General features: G+C 36.4%; 2 protein-coding genes and 1 long non-coding RNA gene across 7 annotated transcripts; 2 read left to right on the forward strand and 1 right to left on the reverse strand.

Annotated features, from left to right (window-relative positions):
- Window positions 1-873: 873 nt before the first annotated feature.
- LOC114383469 (callose synthase 2-like) lies at window positions 874-10,595 on the reverse strand. Of its 3 annotated transcripts, none has more exons than XM_028343150.1 (8): window positions 10,220-10,593; window positions 10,098-10,157; window positions 4,456-4,574; window positions 4,202-4,295; window positions 4,004-4,118; window positions 3,502-3,621; window positions 3,372-3,413; window positions 2,821-3,267 (listed from the first exon to the last, which is right to left on the reverse strand). In XM_028343150.1, the coding sequence occupies exons 1-5, from the start codon at window positions 10,298-10,300 to the stop codon at window positions 4,089-4,091; spliced, it is 384 nt and encodes a 127-aa protein (XP_028198951.1). In that variant the 5' UTR covers window positions 10,301-10,593; the 3' UTR covers window positions 2,821-3,267; window positions 3,372-3,413; window positions 3,502-3,621; window positions 4,004-4,088. The 3 variants fall into 3 exon arrangements, with proteins under 3 accessions (XP_028198953.1, XP_028198951.1, XP_028198952.1); XM_028343151.1 differs by having other exon boundaries at window positions 3,359-3,413; XM_028343152.1 differs by lacking the exons at window positions 2,821-3,267; window positions 3,372-3,413; window positions 3,502-3,621 and adding an exon at window positions 874-1,351 and having other exon boundaries at window positions 10,220-10,595.
- Window positions 1,202-13,688, forward strand: LOC114383470. 2 transcript variants are annotated; one of them, XR_003660516.1, is made up of 4 exons: window positions 1,202-1,306; window positions 4,911-4,989; window positions 9,664-9,742; window positions 13,614-13,688. It is a non-coding gene; the product is annotated as an uncharacterized LOC114383470 (long non-coding RNA). The 2 variants fall into 2 exon arrangements; XR_003660515.1 differs by lacking the exon at window positions 13,614-13,688 and having other exon boundaries at window positions 9,664-10,091.
- Window positions 13,689-13,799: 111 nt separating this feature from the next.
- Window positions 13,800-19,974, forward strand: LOC114383523 (probable disease resistance protein At4g27220). 2 transcript variants are annotated; one of them, XM_028343206.1, is made up of 4 exons: window positions 13,800-16,705; window positions 16,739-16,916; window positions 18,715-19,497; window positions 19,713-19,974. In XM_028343206.1, exons 1-3 carry the CDS (start codon window positions 13,815-13,817, stop codon window positions 19,480-19,482), a joined length of 3,837 nt encoding a protein of 1,278 aa, XP_028199007.1. In that variant the 5' UTR covers window positions 13,800-13,814; the 3' UTR covers window positions 19,483-19,497; window positions 19,713-19,974. The 2 variants fall into 2 exon arrangements, with proteins under 2 accessions (XP_028199007.1, XP_028199006.1); XM_028343205.1 differs by having other exon boundaries at window positions 13,800-16,916.
- The last annotated feature ends 73 nt before the right edge of the window (window positions 19,975-20,047 follow it).

Here is a 20,047-nt window from a genome sequence, read left to right on the forward strand (position 1 = left end):
TCGAATTGTTAGTCAGGATCAGTTTCATTATTTTGGTTGTACATTTAGTACCTCTTTCATTAATTATTTTCTACTCTTATCTTGTAAGGCTATTATATGGCTATATCATATTATCAATAATAGTAAGAAGTTATTACCAATTGTTGAGCCTTGATCATAACAGTACCTTGTATTATTTCTCTTGACTACCCCTTACGTACGATTAAAGTTTCAAAGATGTTTGGAAGGAGTTAACCTCCTTCATAGCCAAGCTACATGGAATATGATTAAAGCTTTTAATTTATAATCAACTATTATTTTCATTTTCCCTACCAATACTTTTTAGTTTTTTATAATTTACAATTTATTAACTAATAAATTAATGAGATAAAAACTGATGCTACATGAAACAAAAAAAGTTATATCACAAAATAAAAGGAAAGAAAGAAAAGAAAGAATTAAAAACCGTGTGAATGAAGCAAAGCATATCTTATTTCCCATAAATCCAGCATATCTAAAAGGATTCTTAAACAAAGATTCTCATTTCTTATGCAAGCATACACATCCTTAAACTAAGATCTATAGTCTATTGTCGTGACAAGTGAAATAATTACGTATGTGAAACTACTAAAGCTTCCAATCACACACGCTATCATAACAGAGCACCCACCAGATAATTTGTACATCAACACCTGAACTCGGATTTGAGGCTTTGAGCAAGTAAAGGACCATAACCAAACACTCAATTATCAAAGACTAGTAAAGTATACATTTTTTTATCTACAAATCAATATTTTATATGGAGAAATATACTTTCAAATATATCAATCATACACTCCGAAGAAGAAACAGGGGTATTCCTGGACTAGTAGCGAACGCAAGGCACAACAGACATAAGAGATTCAAACATTTCATCGTACAAGTAAGATAGGAATCAAACCTTTTGTCCTCACTTTTTTTGTCTTGTATTGCACATAATAACTTGTGAACGGTTCAAAGAAGAAACACAACAAAAACAGAAAACAACTGCTTCTTATTCACGAGCTACCATAGAATAAAGGAATAACTTGCATCTATTGCCATTCAATACCTTACTTCAGAAATGAGAAAGGATAAACTTCCTCTTACTTTCAGTTTTATTCGTCCATTTAACCATATAATTCTGTACTTCTTTACTCATTATCTGTGATCTTTCCCATCTCTTGTCAAATATTTTCATTCATCAAAATTGCAACTCCTCATTATTCAATATTGTGGTCGGCAACAAGGCTGTTTCTTATAAATTCTCGTTGGATCTTCCTGACATTAACTCTGCACATATCTTGAGGTACGCATCAAAACAATTCTTCAATGTAGTTTAGATTTTGTTTAACTTCATTACATATCCATGCCAATGATATAGAAATCATTTCCCCAAGCTTTTGATTTTATAGAGTTATGTCATAAAGTTGCACTTCTAAATATAATATCGTGAATCCACGGTGAACCGTGATTTTTTATCATTATATTAATTTTACTAAAATAGGTCATTCCACATTGGATCCCTCACTTCCTCTCAGCAACTAAAATTTGTCGCCGCTGTCAGAGGCAATTTTCAGCCGGGGCATTTTCTCCCCTCACCACCTCCACCCTCCTCTTTGACGATCTCTCCCATGATAACAAACTCGACTTCATGGACAAGCAACATATGATTGATCTATAGAATTAACTCCTTCCAAAATTACTCCCACTAATACATAAAAGGATTTTAATATTAGTTTTGGAGGAGTTTCGACATCGATTTTATAATCGACGTTGAAACCACTATCATTGAAAGTGGATATTTTTTAAGATCGATTTTATAATTGATGTTGAAATATGAAAGTACTTTCTACATTGGTTTTTTCAAAACGAATGTTGAAAGTCGTATAAAATATTTTTGATTTTTGACTAACCGGTGAGTTTTGCAAAAAAATTAATAATCTATGGTGCACGATTGCTTCTTGTGAGCTTTCTCACTTCCTTCACGGACAGAGGTTGGCTTATTCATGTTTCATGTTTGAGGAAACATGTGGATTGTTCAAAAGAAACTCTAAGAGGAAGAACTTAGTTGTATTCATCTCTAATAAATACCAAGATCCTATATATACAGTCCTAAATACAAGTGTCAGATTGAAACTCTATAAACAACAGGAACAAAAAAGGTAAAAATAATGTTTATAGTGGTTTAATATAAATGCACAAGTTATTATTTGAATTACAATTAAATATAAATGTTTATAGTATCACTGAACGTCGGGAGCAACCTAGAGAATCTCAATCAGTTTTCATCAAGATACACATGCACTCTCCAATTAAGTTTCTTCTTAATGGGAATAGACTTTCTTTGGAGTTCCAGCAAAGCATGAAGCCTAAAATGGTTCTTGTTACACAATCCTATGTGTAACTCTAATCACACACCAGACATGATATTCCATACCTCGTCTTTGTTAACCTGACGTTTCTACTGAGCGAAAGGAACAGAGAAGAAATCAGAGTCAACAGGCATAGGCCAACCTAGTCGAAAACAATCAACTGACGTACAATTTTGGAACGATAATTATTGAACAATAAAATTATTCTACAGGAAAATAACCAAATCAAAAAGAAGCATAGTACCAAAATTATTCATTTAAATCATCATAGTTTCTATAGTGAGAATGCTTTGTTATTCCCGTTTTACTTCTCCTAGAGTCTTAGTTTCCTGCAATACAGAAAAATCCAAGGAAACAAATAAAAGAAGGCTATCCATACAAAAGTAAACTTTAATTGTATTATAAATACAAATTTTCAGCTCATAAAAGAGTAGCTCACATATACAACTGACCTACAATTTTCGTTGGCTTAGCTCCAATAATTAATATCCATATACAAGTAAACTTTAATTGTATTATAAATACAAATTTACAATAATGTCATGTATCCAGGATTAAATGCACCTTTTGTATATACGTTTATGTATATAACCTGCTTAAAAGATACAGAATTAAGCTTGTTTAGTTTCATTTAGGGCATTCAGCTTGCCTATGTCAACAATTGACCTTAGCTAAGTTAAGCTCAAAAGCAGATTGACCTCTACAGACAACTCACTAGGTACATATAAGACCTTAAAGTTCAATTTGACAGTCAAATAAACAAGCATTTGAAGTTACTACAAGATTAGGATATGCAAATCTCACCAAAGGCTACTTTTGCAACCCAAATACTAGCACCATTTTTTGTAGTTTCTAAAGAGTTTCTTCTTCACTTCATTTAAACACGATCGTCGAACTAAACATGGAAAAGTACAATATGTAAGAAACAATAAAAAACAAAACAGTATGTCTAAATCAGAAAATAAAGGTCCAAGCCATGGCAATACATAAAAAGAAAACCTTGAGTAGTTGATCTGACTTTGGATTTTCCACATTGTCTTTCTGCACATGAGTACAAGGAAGATAAGCTTTGAATGAAGTATAAGAAATTAAACACCAAATAGTAGACACAGAACAGTTCAGTCACTACTTGGAAACCAAACATCAGCTGAAGCCAGTCCAAAATATATCTTCATTTAATTTGTTGCCATGTTCCTTAATTTGGCCAAGGGCCCCTGGTATTACGAAGTGCAGAAACAACAGCTTGAATCTGTAAAAGCAAATGAGTACAAGCAACCTAATCAACAAATTGAACAAAATTCTAGCAGAGCTTATTCATAAGCTAAAAGTAATAATAATAAGTTGGTGGCAGACAGGAAAAAAGATGAGAAAATTATTAACCATACATTGTTTCATCATAACTTCTGCCTGTGTTTGTAACACTGGTAATGCCTAAACCACTAAAAGACTTGATTTTTCTAGGAAATATCAGTTTTTGATTCAGTGACTCTACAACCCTTGATCTTTTTTGTTTTCATTTGCTTTAACAGGAGTTTCCAAGTTCTATTACAGGGTGTTACCTCTGGGAACCTTGTGTATCAAGCATTAACTCAAATGAAAAGGGGATTAAAACATAATTAAAGAGAACAAACCTCATGATATCTCATTATAGCCTCTTTTCCAGTATTGGGATCAAGTGGCAAAATATTATAAGGGGCATATAATTGCTTCATTTCCTCAATCAACCTTTATATGAGCTTCCATAATCTGCAATTAAAATATAGAAATGAACAAATTATTCTCTTTATACGTAAACTCTATTCAGCGACCAATAGACATAGTAATGTTACCTCATCAGATACTGGAATATATTCTGTTCGATTAACTTCCTTCAATCCCTCAAATAAAACAACAGCAGTTTGATATGCTTTTGTGAGCTGGGCACTGATGAAGCATAAGAAGTTAATTTAAGTATTCTCCTTTTGCAATTAAAAAGAAATTATGCTAGCACAAATTAGTACAATTCACAGATAATTGTGTAATATAAGAGAGAAATATTCAAGTCAGTGACCAAATGGTTGATTCAATTAAATTGTAAACTCACCGGACCTTATCAGCAGCCTTATCTAACGCTTGAATATACTTTTCATAGTACTGCCCATAAAAAGTTTGCATTTCACGAGCATCGCTGGTTTTCCTTCGGACATGTGTTGTGAGATTTTCCTGTTAGGAATGGAAAATTAATTCCATACCTTCAAATTTGCAAAGAAATGTATTCCAAAAAAGGCTACTCTAAAATACGAAGAGCTTGTGTTCTTTGGTTTTTCGCTGGTCCATTAATATACAAAATTAAAAGTCATTAAATGATAGGGATACTCATAGAAGTCTGGTTTTCGAGGAACCAGGGGCCTCCAGAGACAAAGAGAAGGAAGGGAAACTTTCTGATTTTTATTGATGATGCTGTTATTTACATAGTAGTATATTTATACTGATATTACAATAACAGAATTTGTCAGTTTGTGAATTTGAAATATCAGAATTGCTATTCTTGTCTCTTAGGTACCGGCAACCGATACGCAGCATCATCCCTCAGGATTGTAGAATCTTCCAGAATCATTCTTCAGACGTAATCTCTCAGGTAAGTGGGCTTCGAGACCTTCCTCTTAGTGCTACTTACTATTCGCACCTCTGGCTCTGTTTGCATTACTTGTTCTGCACCATTTTCCGCTACTTGCACCTTAGTAATTGCTATACTATCATCTGGGGGCCCTTGCAAAATCACCTTGTCCTCAAGGTGATAATCCTCCTGTAATTTTTCCCATCCTCCCATGACGTATCATTAGGGAGTAACCCGTTCCACTGCACCAAAACTTGCCATGGGTCTGTTGATGTTGATCTGCGGTAATCCAAGATAGCTAGCGGAGAAATAATAGGCTGATCTTGGAGAAAATGATCAGGCAATTGGGCCGCAACCTCAAGCTCGGGTGTTCCCTGAAATGGCTTTAACACTGAGCAATGGAAAACAGGGTGTATGCGAGCTCCCTCTGGCAATTGTAAGCGATAAGCAACGGGTCCAATGCGTTCAATCACCTTGAAGGGGCCATAGAACCTTTTGGACAATTTACCCTGCACCTCTGAAACACCTTTGGCGGAAGTTTGCCAGCATGGACGGAGTTTGAGCAAAACCCAATCTCCAGGCTCGTACATCACCTCTCTTCTCTTGGTATCAGCAAAACGCTTCATTGTGGCCTGAGCTTTGAGGAGCTTCTTCCGAATTACCTGGAAAGTGTCATCCCTGTCCTTGAGCATATCCTCCACTGCATCTAACTTGGATGACCCCGTGATATAGTTTGGGAAATTAAAAGGTTTGTGACCGAAAGTAATTTCATATGGAGTGGTCCCTGTTGCTACGTTCCAGGAGGTGTTATGGGACCATTCCACCCATAAAAGAAGCTTGCCCCATGTTTTCGGACGACGGTGCACAAAAGCTCTGAGATACTGCTCAATGATTCTATTCATCACTTCCGTTTGACCATCGCTTTGGGGATGCTAAGCGAAACTCATTCGTAATTGTGTGCCGCTAATCTGGAACAGCTCACGCCAGAAATTGCTAAGAAACAGAGGGTTTCTATCAGAGACCAAGCTTCGGGGCAATCCATGGATTTTCCCGACAATTTCCATGAACATGGAGGCTACTGTGTGAGCTGTATGAGCTGCTGGTAACATCCCTAGATGTATGCCTTTCGAAAACTGATCCACAACCACAAGAATGACGGAGTTGCCATGATAAAGGGGTAGGCCCATGATGAAATCCAGAGAAAGGTCCTCCCATGGCCTCTGAGGCACCAGTAATGGACACAACAGCCCAACACTCTTCTTCGTTTCGTACTTGGTAAGCTGACAATCTACACATTGGGCAATGAATTTGGTCACATCATTCCAGAGACCGGGCCAACTAAAATTGTCTGAAATGCGGGCAAAGGTCTTGGCTACGCCCATGTGTCCCCCTGTTGGAGAAGAGTGGAATTCAGTGAGCGGGGTGGGAATCATTTGGAAATCCCGTGGAAGCCAAATACGCTTCTGGTGTAGAATAAGGTTGTTGGCAATTGTGAATTCAGGGTGTGCCTCCGGTGATTGTGAAATGTCACGGTGGTGCATCACATAAGCGGCGCAAGCTTCTAGTTGACGGCGAAGTTCCTCCATGAAAGTGAGACATGGTACAGGGTCATTAGAGAAGAAGGGGCGTGCTCTGGAAGACGTGACAAAGCATCTGCAGCTTGATTTTGAGCACCAGACCAATGGATTATTTGATAGTCGTAGCCCATTAACCTCGTCAAATTAGTGTGTTGCTCCGGCGTCTGAATTACCTGAGTAAGCAACTCTTTGAGGCTCCGATGGTTAGTGATGATGATGAAGTGGTGGCCAAGCAAATATTGGCGCCACTTCTTGAAGGCCGTGGTTATTGCAAACAACTCACGCACATAGGTGGACGCGTTGAGGAGTTTTTTTGGAAATGGCTTACTGAAGAAAGCCAAGGGATGGCCTTGCTACGACAGAAGAACTCCCATACCCACGTCGAAGGCGTCTGTCTCCACGGTGAACAGAAGGTCAAAGTCCGGGAGAGCTAACACTGGCGCAGACGGTGAACAGAACGTTCCTGTGTAGTAAGGTGGACCAGGGGTGCAGCAATGGTGGCAAAGTCTCTGATGAAACGCCGATAGAAGCCGACAAGTCCTAAGAAGCTGCGAACAGCCCTGGTCGAACGAGGAATTGGCCATTGGGCTATGGCTTCCACCTTGGAAGCAACTGGTTTTACCCCTTCATGCGAGACGACGTGGCCAAGGTATTCCACCTGCGTCTATGCAAAACAACACTTAGATAGTTTGAGAACAAACTGATGAGCAAGCAATACCTGAAACGCAACTTCCAAGTAAGTGAGGTGCTCCGCCAGGGACCCGTTGTAGACCAAGATGTCATTGAAGAAGATAATGACAAAGCGTCGGAGGTAAGGCCGGAATAATGCATTCATAGTAGCCTGGAAGGAAGATGTAGCATTGCACAAACCAAACGGCATTACACGAAATTCGTAATGGCCGTGGTGAGTGCGAAAAGCAATTTTCGAGATGTCACCGAAATACATATGAATCTAGTGATAGCCCTGGAGCAAATCCAACTTCGAGAAGCAACGAGCTCCCCCCAATTCATCCAGAAGCTCATCAACAATGGGAATTGGAAATCTGTCCTTAACGGTAAGGGCATTCAAAGCCCTGTAGTCGACACAAAATCGTCATGATCCATCGTTCTCCTTAACAAGTAATACCGGGGATGAGAAGGCGCTATTGTTGGGTTGGATGAGGCCCTTTTGCAACATTGTTTCAACTTGGTTTTCAATCTCTTGTTTCTGGTAGTGGGGGTAACAGTAAGGGCGTACATTTACCGGCATGGCCTGGGGAAGGAGGTGAATTCGATGGTCTATGTCTCGTAATGGGGGTAGAGTTTGTGGGGGTTAAAAGAGGGATGGGAACCTGTCAATTAAGGCTTGGATGAGGGGAGGAGGGTCAGGGCTAGCTTTGGTGGTGGAAGGCTCAGAAAGCACTTGCACATGGAGGTACAGGCTTTCAGGTTGGTGGCGATAGAGACTATGGAATTGCGAAGAAGAGAGTGAATTCAAGGTGGACTCGGTGTCTCCCTTAAGCTCCACAAAGCTCCCGACATGAAAGAATTTCATGCAGAGAGTATTGTAATCAGTGAGGACGGGGCCAAGAGATTTCAACCATTGGACCCCTAAAATGACATTTGCGCCGGCGATGGGTAAGACATGCAGATCAACAATGAACTGTGTGGCCTGGATGATCACCATGACAGCCTCACAATGGCGCGTGCACTCTAATTGTTGGCCATTGCCTACCATGACCCGTAAAGGGTTAGTGGAGCGCGTGGGCAATCCTAAGTCAGAGACGAGTTGCAATTGGATGAAGTTGTGGGTACTCCCACCATCCACCAAGAGGACCACGGGGTGGTCATCGATGAGGCCCATGAAGCAGAGAGTTTCCAGCGCCACGTGACCAGCCAGGGAGTGAAAACTGATTTGGGCCGAGTATGGGTCATTCGGGTCAGGTGGGGCTGGGTCGGGTTTCAGGTCATTTGTGGTTATAAGGGTTAGCAAGGGTTCGTCCTCCTCTGCAACGAGGAGAAATACCCTAGAGGCGCAACGATGCCCTCTGTGGTATTTCTCATCGCAGGTGAAACATAGGCCGCGCTCCCTGCGTGATGCAATTTCTTCAGGAGTGAGGCGTTTCACAGAGGGGGTGAGGGTACGGGAAGGGGGTGGTAACAGTGGTGGGTTGGGAACAGAACAAAGAGGGGTGGGTGAGGTGGTGACCGCGGGTGGTGGGGGCTGGTAGGGACGGTTGCAGGGAGGGTTACGGCCGTCAAGGAGCTTCTCCTCCTGGAGCCGGGCAAGGCCTGCCGCTTGGACGAGCGTTAAGGGCTGGTGTGCCTAGACCTTGCGGCGGATGTCCGGAGATAAGCCCGACACAAAGCAACTGAGTAGGAAGGGCGGGGGGAGGCCGATTGTGCAATTTGCAAGGTCCTCAAAGTCAGAGAGGTATTGCACCACCATACCTCGCTGAGTGAGTTTGAACAAAGCCCCAGTAGGGTCCTCATAGTGAGAGGGAGCAAAGCGGGTCTGCAACACTTGAAGGAACGCCGACTATGAAGTAAACTGACCGCTGCCAGTCATCCATTGGAACCAAGCCAAAGCGCGGCCGTCCATATAGAATGAAGCAACGGTAAGCCTCTCTGCTTCTGGAGTTGCATGATATTCAAAAAATTGGGTGATCTTAAAGATCCAACCCAAGGGATCAGTCCCATCAAAACGAGGGACATCGAGTTTGATTTTGTGTGTAATTACAGGTGCAGCGGAGGTGGAGCTGGGGAAGGAGATGGTGAATTAGTTAGGGTCGGGGGAAGGCGATGAAGGATCTCATTGAGTTGAATGGTGACTGTCTGCAAGGTCTCACCCATAGATAGTTGTTGAGCTGTGAGTTTGAGGATAGCATCCTCAAGGGAGGTAGGGACTTTGGATGGATTAGTTATGGCAACGAGAGCACCAAAATGATAGGGATACTCAGAGAAGTCTGGTTTTCGAGGAACCAGGGGCCTCCAGAGACAAAGAGAAGGAAGGGAAACTTTCTGATTTTTATTGATGATGCTGTTATTTACATAATAGTATATTTATATTGATATTACAATAACAGAATTTGTCAGTTTGTGAATTTGAAATATCAGAATTGCTATTCTTGTCTCCTAGGTACCAGCAACCGATACGCAGCATCATCCCTCAGGATTGTAGAATCTTCCAGAATCATTCTTCAGACGTAATCTCTCAGGTAAGTGGGCTTCGAGACCTTCCTCTTAGTGCTACTTACTATTCGCACCTCTGGCTCTGTTTGCATTACGTGTTCTGCACCATTTTCCACTACTTGCACCTTAGTAATTGCTATACTATCATTAAACATGAGCTTTTTTCAACTCTCCTAATAGTGGCATTTATTAGTGAAGGTAGGGGAATGATCCTAGATAGATTGAAAATATTAAGCAAGGAAAACAAATGTAGAAATTCTTAAAAAATGAAATAAGAAGTCACATTCTCTAGACGCCAAAGAAGAGCAGTTTTGAATTGGCAAACACCACTCCCACTTGAATGCAGATCTAGTCTGTGAACAATAGACATAGTAATGTTACCTCATCAGATACTGGAATATATTCTGTTCGATTAACTTCCTTCAAAGGCATAAAAGCAACCTAATGACAATAAAGACATGAGCTTTAGATAAAGAACATTCACATCAAAGTTCAGCAAGCACCTCATTGTTGATGTGGTTGGCGTCGTCAGCAAGGGTGACATCACCGTGCTCAGCATCGATGATGATGTCGCCGCGAAGCATCTAGGCCAAGCCCACTTTGACGGAGAAAAGGGGCTTTTTGGTCTAGGTGATGGCGCCGTTGCCGTACACTGTAACCCCACCGGATCCTGATACTTCCGTTGAGGGACACAAGAGGAAAAGATATGTTTTTGTGTGTTGTGTGAGAGTGAGAAGAGAAGATACTAGAAGGAAGGCATTGTTGTTGTGTGGTGAGGATGAGCAGTGCCCGTGGCAATGACAGTGGAAGTGATGAGAGTGAAACCAAAAAAAGAAGAAAATTAGGTTTTTAATTTGGGACAAATACAACAACCGTTCTTATAAAAAGGGAGGTTAGTAATTGATCAAACATTCCTTTGAATAAAAATGGATGTTAACATATAAATATAAGTTTTTAAAAAATGATGTAAATAATTAATCAAACAACACTAGTTTTTATAAAATATGATGTTAACGAATTTAATTCATTTACAACTATGTTACTGTGTGTGTGTGTTTTTTTTTTACAATGTTTTATAAAATGAATGTTAATACGGCAACGTTAATGACTTAATGACTTATTTTTTGGTAGTGTCCAAACGATATCTTCAGAACTCCAATAAACAATTTATGTTGATACTCTGGCAGTGTTGCTGGCGATAACAATAGTTTCACTTGTATGCCAGGGACACAAAACGTTGCTTACCATACCTGATCATATTAGAAGATGAATGATTGAACCATTAGTATGAAAAGAAGTACATGAATGAATAATAATAACATAACAATATTATATTAAAAGATAATTTAAAATCTTTATATCAAAGAAAGTTTAGGTAGAATCCAACAACGGGTGATTTGTAGTCTTTCATTGTCGTTAGATTTACAAAAGTAAAGATAGGGTGAAAGGAAAGAAAAATGGATTGAAACGGATCGACCAGAGCTTCGGAAACATACTTTTCTGACTGATTGCTTTCCTTTTGTTGTTTCTTCGTGGCGAAGGAAACAAAATATGTTTCCTTTCCTATTTTTATGCTTCACCAACCAATTGGTAAATTAGAGCTCTCTTGTGCGCTTAACGCATCTCTCACGCTCAGCGTGCATGTCCAGTTGGATTAAGTGGTCACCTGTTGAACGTAGGATGCGCTCTTGCTAGTGACCACTGTTTTCCCATGTGGCTCCTTCCACTAAGCAGCTAGCTTGGGTTGGACAGGTCTGACTCACTGAGCGAGGAGGTCGCACAGAATGCAATACTTTTGATCATTCTTCATCCATGTCTATGCTACAACTCAACTGCACACAGAATACAACAAAAATTACTCTAAAATCATTATCTTTAGTATCTTCAAAACAAAAACTCAGAAAAAGCAAAGTCATATTGTTTTAACACAAAATAAACAATGAAGGATAAGAAAATGAGATAATTCTTGTGATTTCAATATATGAATAACATATGCATAACACCTATCAGGGTGTAGATTACATTATCTCTTTGTCGTTGTAAGAAATAGAAAAAACACAAATGTTATTATTACATAGGCTACATTATGACTTGTTGTAACAAACTTATATATTATGAGTATTTGACTGTCAACTACTTCATGGTAGCAAACAAAAATTCAATCACAAAACTCACAATGAAAAACTAAATTTCACATCTAAAAATACATCAAACCATTAACGATCATGAAGAATCAAGTCCAATCAAGAAAAATAAATATACTTCATTCTCCCAAGTGTTGTGCAGCTGGTTTTACCTTGGAACAGCCAAGAATGGAGTGCTAGCCCTCAAAACCCAAGTGTTTCTCCTCCTTCTCTCTAGAACTCTCTAAAAAAAATTATTTTCCTCCCTCTTTCTCTCTCTAATCTGGGTGACATAGGACCTGTTTGGGTGTAAGCTTCTCTAGAAACACTTCTAGAAAAAAAAATTTGAAGAAAAAAAATGAAATGAGCTTTCTCCATGAGCTAAAATGAGTTTTTCATTAGTTAATTTGTAAATGTCATCTCATTTTTAGAGAAACTATATTGGTGAGCTTCTAAAAATTAACTCATGAAAAACTTATTTTTACTTATAAAAAAGTTCATCTCATTTTTTTTCTTCTTATTTTTTTCTTTTAGAAGTGCTTCTAAAGAAACTTACCCAAACAGACAAGGTAAGGGGCTCAGTTTTAGTGTTTACCGTGAGTCCTTCCAACTCCAAGAAGAAGGGTCCCACCTCCCACCCCCTCTCAAGGCATTGTTTGGCTCCCCTAGTTTGATTTTGGTAGCTCTACCTTATTTAAGCCTCTAAAATAAATTAATTTTGCATGTGATACTTATATTTAATGTCCTATTACTCATACCTTACTTTAAGTTAATTAATGTTGATTTTATACATTATTTCTACTAAAAACTCATTTATTCACTTCACAAGTCAATTCACCCAAAAAGCCCTTAAACGAAATCATGCAAAAACGCATTTAAATGAAATCACAGAAAAAGCATTTAAAGGAGTGTAGGATTTTTACGGTGTTACATCCCTCACTATTTACAATTAACGACCTTCTTGCACACAATTATAAATGAGAGAAGACTAAATAACTCTAAACTTCACATCTTTTTTTCGTAAAAGAAAAAATACATCTAGAGAATCTAAAGTTTAGTTTTGTTCCAATTAAAATTTAAACTTTACTCTTTTTACAAATAGACATCATGAACTTTAATTTTATTTTGATTAATATTAAATTTTATTATTTTTGTAAATAAACACATTTAACTTTAATCTCAATCAATTTGATACTTATTATTTATCTTTTTCACAAATAGCTCTTTCTGTCATGTTAGAATTAAAATACTAGTCGAAAATAAAACCTAGTAATTTATTTGTATTAGATATTAAGAATTAAATGAGACAAAATTATAGTTTAAGGTATTTATTTGCAAAAGGAGAAAAATTTAAGGATCAAATAGGATTAAACTAATGTTTAGCGTATTTATTAATTTCTAAAAGAGATGAAGATTAGGGGGTTGAATACTCTTTTCTCATTATAAATAACCAAACTAATTAAGCTTTCGGCCTGAAAACAAAGTCCACATTAATTAACTGATATATCTATTATAAGATACATTTTTTCACGTATTTTTATGTGTGATCGAAAGACCAAATTGCACAAGATAATTTCCAAAGTCATTCCCCAGCATGTGTGTGCATTCTATAGATATTAAGGCATATTGCATATCAATTCAGAAAACAATTTATATTTTGCTATAAATTTCAGTGCACTGTACAAATACCATATATCATTCTCCATAAAAAAAAATATATCATCATATATCATTACAATCCTTTGTTCACATTGCTAAACTATGTTTCGCTCAGATTGAAAAAGGTATTCAACCTGCAACACCAACTACTTCTACTTCCTCTTGTAAATACAACAACATCGATCAAAGGTACGTACGTAAATACATTATTACGTTATTAATTGTTTCCTATAATTGTATCATCATTTGCCAGTTTACATAACATAATATTTCTCAGCTAAAAAGTGGTGAACTCATTCATGATCAGGACTGTGAAATGGGGGAGATCGTTGTTTCCATCATAGCAAAGATTGCAGAATATACAGTGGGTCCAATTTTACACCATGCTCGATACTTGTGTTGTTTCAACAACTTTGCTGGGAATCTTCCAAATGCAAAAGAAGATTTGGAATTGACTCGAGACAGTGTAAAGAAACGAGTAAGAGAAGCCACTAACAGGACTGAAAAAATCGAACCAGCAGTTGAGAAGTGGCTGAAAGATGTTGAGAAAGTCTTACAAGAAGTGCAGACACTAGAAGGAAGGATTTTGGAAGTACGCAAAAGTATTTTCCGAAGTCAATGCCAATATTTCCTTGCAAAAGAAATCGCAAGAAAAATAGAAAAAATGACTCAGCTCAATCGTGATAGCAAGTTTGACCCATTTTCTAGCAAGACTGAACTTCCAGGCATGAAATATCATTCTTTCGAAGATTTTGTTCCTTTCAAATCTACAGAATCGACTTATAATGAGATTTTGGAAGAGTTAAGTGATAAAAGTTTTATTATGATTGGACTACATGGAATGGGAGGGTCGGGAAAAACAACTTTGGTGAAAGAGGTGGGTAAGAAAGTTGAGGAGTTAAAACTTTTTGAGAAGGTTGTGATGGCAGTGGTCTCTCAAACTCCAAATATTAGAAGCATCCAAGAGCAAATTGCTGATAAGTTGGGTTTGAAATTTGAGGAAAATTCAGAGGAAGGTAGAGCACAAAGACTTTCAAAAAGATTAAGTGAAGGCAAAACTCTTCTAATCTTGGATGATGTATGGGAAAAGTTAAATTTTGAAGCTATAGGTATTCCATTCAATGAAAACAACAAGGGTTGTGGAGTACTTCTAACAACTCGAAGCAGAGAAGTATGTACTTCTATGCAATGCCAAAGTATAATTGAGCTCCATCTCTTAACTGACGAGGAAGCCTGGGATTTGTTCCAATTTTATGCCAAAATAACTGATGACTCCTCAGCTGCTTTAAAAGGTGTGGCAACAAAAATTGTTAATCAATGTAAGGGATTGCCTATTGCTATTGTGACATTAGGAAGCACACTAAGGGGGAAAACTTTAGAAGAGTGGGAGTTGGCATTGTTAAGACTGGAAGATTCTAAACCATTGGATATTCCAAAAGGCTTAACAAGTCCTCATGTTTGTCTTAGATCAAGTTATGATAATTTGACAAATCAATTAGCGAAATCCTTATTATTGTTGTGTTCTATATTTCCAGAGGATCACGAAATTGATTTGGAAGATTTATTTCGATTTGGAAGAGGATGGGGCCTAATTGGGACTTTTGGAACTTTGGAGAAATCAAGAAAGGAGATGCATGTAGCTATTAATATCCTCAGGGATTCTTGTTTGTTGTTGCATACCAAAATTAAAGAAAAGGTGAAAATGCATGACCTGGTTCGTGATGTAGCCTTGTGGATAGCATCTGAAAGCGATCGAGAAATTTTGGCAGGTGCTGCAATGGATCCAACAATCTTGGTACAGGGTGGTAACATAAAAGATAAGAAAGCAATATCCTTATGGAATTGGCGAAATGGTCAGCTTCCTGATGATCAATTGAATTGTCCCAGACTTGAAATTCTCTTGCTTCATTCTCTATATGATGGCTTTGAAGTATCAAATGCGTGTCTTGAAAGGTTGAAAATGCTCAAAATCCTAGCATTCTTAGGATCTGGTTACGAGTGGATTGCAGATTATGCTGAAAGAAGTAAAACTTTGTTACTGCCACAGTCATTTGAGTCATTAAAAAATCTTCATACTCTGTGCTTGAGAGGTTATAAATTAGGTGACATCTCCATTTTGGAAAGCCTACAAGCACTTGAGATTCTTGACTTGCGTTGGTCTTCTTTTGAAGAATTGCCTAATGGAATTGTAGCATTAAAGAATTTGAAGCTTTTAGATTTGTTCTGCTGTAAGATTGAGAAAGATAATGCTTACGAGGTTATTGGGGAATGTTTGCAGCTAGAGGAATTGTATTTGTATTTACTCCAATCTAAAAAGAACTTTCCACAAAATGCCATATTCTCAAGATTGCGAAGGTATGTTATAATACAATTTACTAAAGAATCTGATCGATACTTCTTCTTCTTCCAGTGGTCTTACTTTTTTAGAAAACAGAGACCATCAAGAGTTTTATGCATAGAAGGTTTTAATGCCTCAGTTCAAAGTTTTATATCATTACCAATCAAGGATTTCTTTCAAAAAGCAGAGTACCTTGAATTGAGGCACCTTAAGGGAGGTTACAAAAATGTAATCCCATCCATGGATCCACAAGGCATGAATCACTTGATTTTCCTAATCCTCGAATATTGTCCAGAGATAAAATGCGTCTTTGATGGTACCACAATGCAAACTGAAGATGCGTTCTCCAGCCTAGTCATTTTACGCTTGTATGAATTGGATAACCTTGAAGAAGTGTTTCATGACCCCTCTTCCAGATGCTCTCTCAAAAGTTTAGAAGAGCTAACCCTAGAGAGTTGTAGACAATTGTACAATATTTCCTTTCCCAAGAACTCAAAGCTATGCCATCTCAAGTCCTTGAGAATATATAATTGCCCGATGCTAACTTGTATCTTCTACCCATCCATTGTCCAAACTCTAGAGCTGCTAGAAGAAGTGAGAATATCTGAATGCTATGAATTGAAGCAGATGATAGAAGAAGTGGAAGAAGGGAGTGTTGATTATGTTAGCAGTCAAAGTCATACCTCTTTGATGCTCCCAAAATTAAGGACACTTACTATTCATGGATGTCGCAGCTTGAAATATATATTCCCTATGTGTTATGCTCATGGGCTAGCAAGTTTGGAAAAACTTGACATTGGATTTTGTGATAAGTTGAAGTATGTATTTGGCAGTGAAAAGGAACATGATCTTAGAGTGTACCAGCACCAGAGTCATCCTCAGACTAATATTCACATCAATTTGGGAGCTCTATGGTTGAATGACTTGCCGAATTTGGTTGAGATTTGGCCTAAATATTTTGATCCACATTTACCAAATTTGAAAGAGCTACGATGCTATTATTGTCCAAGACTGCCTGACTCTTGGGTGCGTAGGGTGATGATTATTGATTCAGATCTGCAACAAGACTCAACTGCAACGGTAATATATTTTTCGCAAATGATTACTTCTTTAATGGCACGTAATTAAATGAGTTTTTTTAAATAGATATTATTTGTTAATTCATTTTTGGGGGTGTAGTTGAATCCTGAGTTGTGAACATGAATTTTTTTTATGGATATGAATTATGAATAGATGTATGGTGATCGATAGAAACTAAACTGTATTTGTTTAATTAGTGTCAAAACTATTTTATGCCCGCTTTAATTTTAGTTTTTCTTAATCATTAATTAAGATTTACTGCATGTATGTTTGGTTGTTCATTTATTGCTCCTAGATTGAACAGTCACTTTAAGAAAGAACTCTTTGATGTCTTTTGGATTCAACGTACATAAATATATTATTTACATATATTTGGCAATTAGAAAATCATATTGAATATTTTAATAATAGAAATAGCAAGTAGTTGAACAATTTTATTTTTTAAAAAAAAAGACCAAGTAATTTAGCCAATAGTTAAATTATGTTTGGCACACACACGTTCAGTTAATTTTCAAACTTGTTTATTATGTGAAATAGCATGTTTAACCTCATTAATAATGCTGATAAATAAGTTTATTTTAATAATTTATAAATTTTTAAAATACTACTTGAAGTAATATTTTTTAAATGATAGTTTCTAGTTTTCTGTATTTTATTATCTTTTTATCCTTAAAATATTAAATTTTCATATTTTTTTTATATAAATTGCATTATATATTTTTAACATTATACTATGTACATTATTTTTTTCCAATTTTAGCTTTATATGTACACTTCAAGATATTCACAGTGATAATAATAGGTTTATTTTTATTTTCCTATTATTTTCTAATATGTTTTTATTTTCCAATATATTGATGTCTAAGTGTATGTTATTTTTATTTTATTTTAAATTTGATTAGGAATAATTTAAAATGTAATATTAGATTAATAGTTTAATAGACAATATGAAAAAATATAATAGTTAAAACTAAAAATGTAATTAAAATATTTTATGAATAAATAAAAAATGAATATACAATTTAAGTTAATTAAAAACTAAAATTATAAATAGCACAAAATATAATTAAGACTTTAATGCACCAAAGAAATTTTGCTCAATTGATTCAACATATTATATGAATTACTGTAAATTCCTAAGTTTGGGTGTTTAACTTTTTTGGATTAAAAAAATATGAAAAATATAATGCTCATTAAAACATCTCATACATACATCTAAAATAGAGCTTGTAAATTCTAATCTATATTTATGTTAGTTTCTCATAAGGCATGAAAAAGATAAATTGAAGAGAATTGTACGCGCGCGTATGAAGACAACTCATATTATCATACACAACACTTAATTATTTTGCTAAATGAAATTGAATAACATTATAATTCGTGATTCATGTTTTGTATATATTATAAATATTTTGATCAAAACAACATATAACATATAGGTATTTATTAAACATAATATTATAATTGAACATGTAAATTGTGAATGACCTGATGTATACTTTAAAATTAAAAAATGTTCAAAAATTTTCTAAACATGCAATTTCTTATTATTGTTTATAGACATTAGTCAACATTTAACCTTACAATTAGCACTTTATTTTTTAAAATGCTATTTAGTTATCACATTTTACATTAATTTTTATCTTCATGGTCACATTCTTTTTAAACAACGATATATTGTACATCCTTGAAGTAAAAGTATTCATTTTTTTGGTATGGTCTTTCTTTAGAATGGAAATTCTATTAAATTGAATTATCACAAGTAACAAACTAAAAATGAATTTTGTTATGTATATAGGAGAAGGAATTACTATGCTCGGTTACCACCACATTCAACCAATTATCCGATCAAGTGCTTTCTTCTAAACTTACACATCTTCAATTGCATGGTCTTGGAGTAAAAGGTCTTTTCCAATTCCAAATCAGAGAACATGGGAGCAACAGAGAACTTGCTCCTTTAAACTTGGATCTAATTTATGCTGAATTGAGTGATCTACCTGAGCTCGAGTTCATATGGAAGGGCCCCACAAATTTTCTAAGCCTCCATATGCTTAAGTGGATTTTTGTGCTTGAATGTCCAAAATTGAAAACCATCTTCTCCCCTACCATTGTTAGAAGCTTACCAATGCTGAGATCACTGCATATAATTGATTGTGAGAAATTGGAACAAATATTTGATTCAGGTGATGCACAAAGCCTATATACTTGTTCACAACAAGTGTGCTTCCCAAATCTCGAGGATATTTGTGTCAAAAAGTGCAACAAGTTGAAATACCTTTTTCATAATTTTGTGGCTGGTCACTTTCACAATCTGACCTTGTTGGAGATAGCAGACTGCTCTGAGTTACAGAAGGTTTTTGCTTTTGAATGTGAAACTGATGACGATGGTCAAGAAGGGATTGTTAAGGGTGGAGAAAATGTACTACTACATAACCTGCGAACTATAACACTCTGCAGTTTGCCAAACTTTAAAGAGATTCACCATGGATTCAAGTTAAAAGATGATGTTACGCGACATGACATAAATGATTGTCCTAAATATTCTCCAAGTTTATATCTATACTGACTATACACAGTAGAGGTACAATTCTCATGTCCTTTTACAATCTTAAGTGAAATATTATTTCAGTATAAAGTTGTTGGTCGATGATGAAGTCCTTAATTTCATAAAGCTTTAAAGATGGAACTATTATACTTGCTCTAAGCTTCTACTCTTGCTATTTTCATTACATTTTCTTACTATTGGAACTCTTGTTTTTGCTGCATGGAATCTCTCTTAAACCCTTATTTAAATAGAAGAGTAAAGAATGAGCATCAAGCAAGGCGTAAGAGTGTATGAGTATGCGGAAGAGAAAGATGAAGACTAAAGACTCCATTCTGCTGCCTTACTCACTTTGTGTTCTTTACTCCATTGTGATGACTTAATTTGTACTTTTTAAATTAACTTCATTGGAGGATTAATTCCATGCTTGCTTTTTATTCTTTATTTTATTATTTGGTGAGCTTCTTTCTAGACTTGTTTTAGTTTTTAGAGTTGGATTTCACTGGTAGTTTGTTACCTTGTTGCCTTGCTATTATTTATTTACTGTGGCTAAATTACTTTTTGGTCCCTCTATTTATTTATGTTTGCA

This window comes from Glycine soja, chromosome 14, assembly GCF_004193775.1.
Source record: "Glycine soja cultivar W05 chromosome 14, ASM419377v2, whole genome shotgun sequence".
Taxonomy (NCBI): Eukaryota; Viridiplantae; Streptophyta; class Magnoliopsida; order Fabales; family Fabaceae; genus Glycine; species Glycine soja.

Bases quoted from the DNA above. Each gene is read 5' to 3' on its own strand.
- LOC114383469 (XM_028343152.1), bottom strand. From the start codon at position 10,300: ATGCTTCGCGGCGACATCATCATCGATGCTGAGCACGGTGATGTCACC. The intron at 10,158-10,219 runs GTGCTTGCTGAA...TATTGTCATTAG, and splicing joins CCAACCACATCAACAATGAG to GTTGCTTTTATGCCTTTGAA. The intron at 4,575-10,097 runs GTAACATTACTA...CATTCCTAACAG, and splicing joins ATATTCCAGTATCTGATGAG to GAAAATCTCACAACACATGT.
- LOC114383523 (XM_028343205.1), top strand. From the start codon at position 13,815: ATGGGGGAGATCGTTGTTTCCATCATAGCAAAGATTGCAGAATATACA. The intron at 16,917-18,714 runs GTAATATATTTT...TTATGTATATAG, and splicing joins AACAAGACTCAACTGCAACG to GAGAAGGAATTACTATGCTC.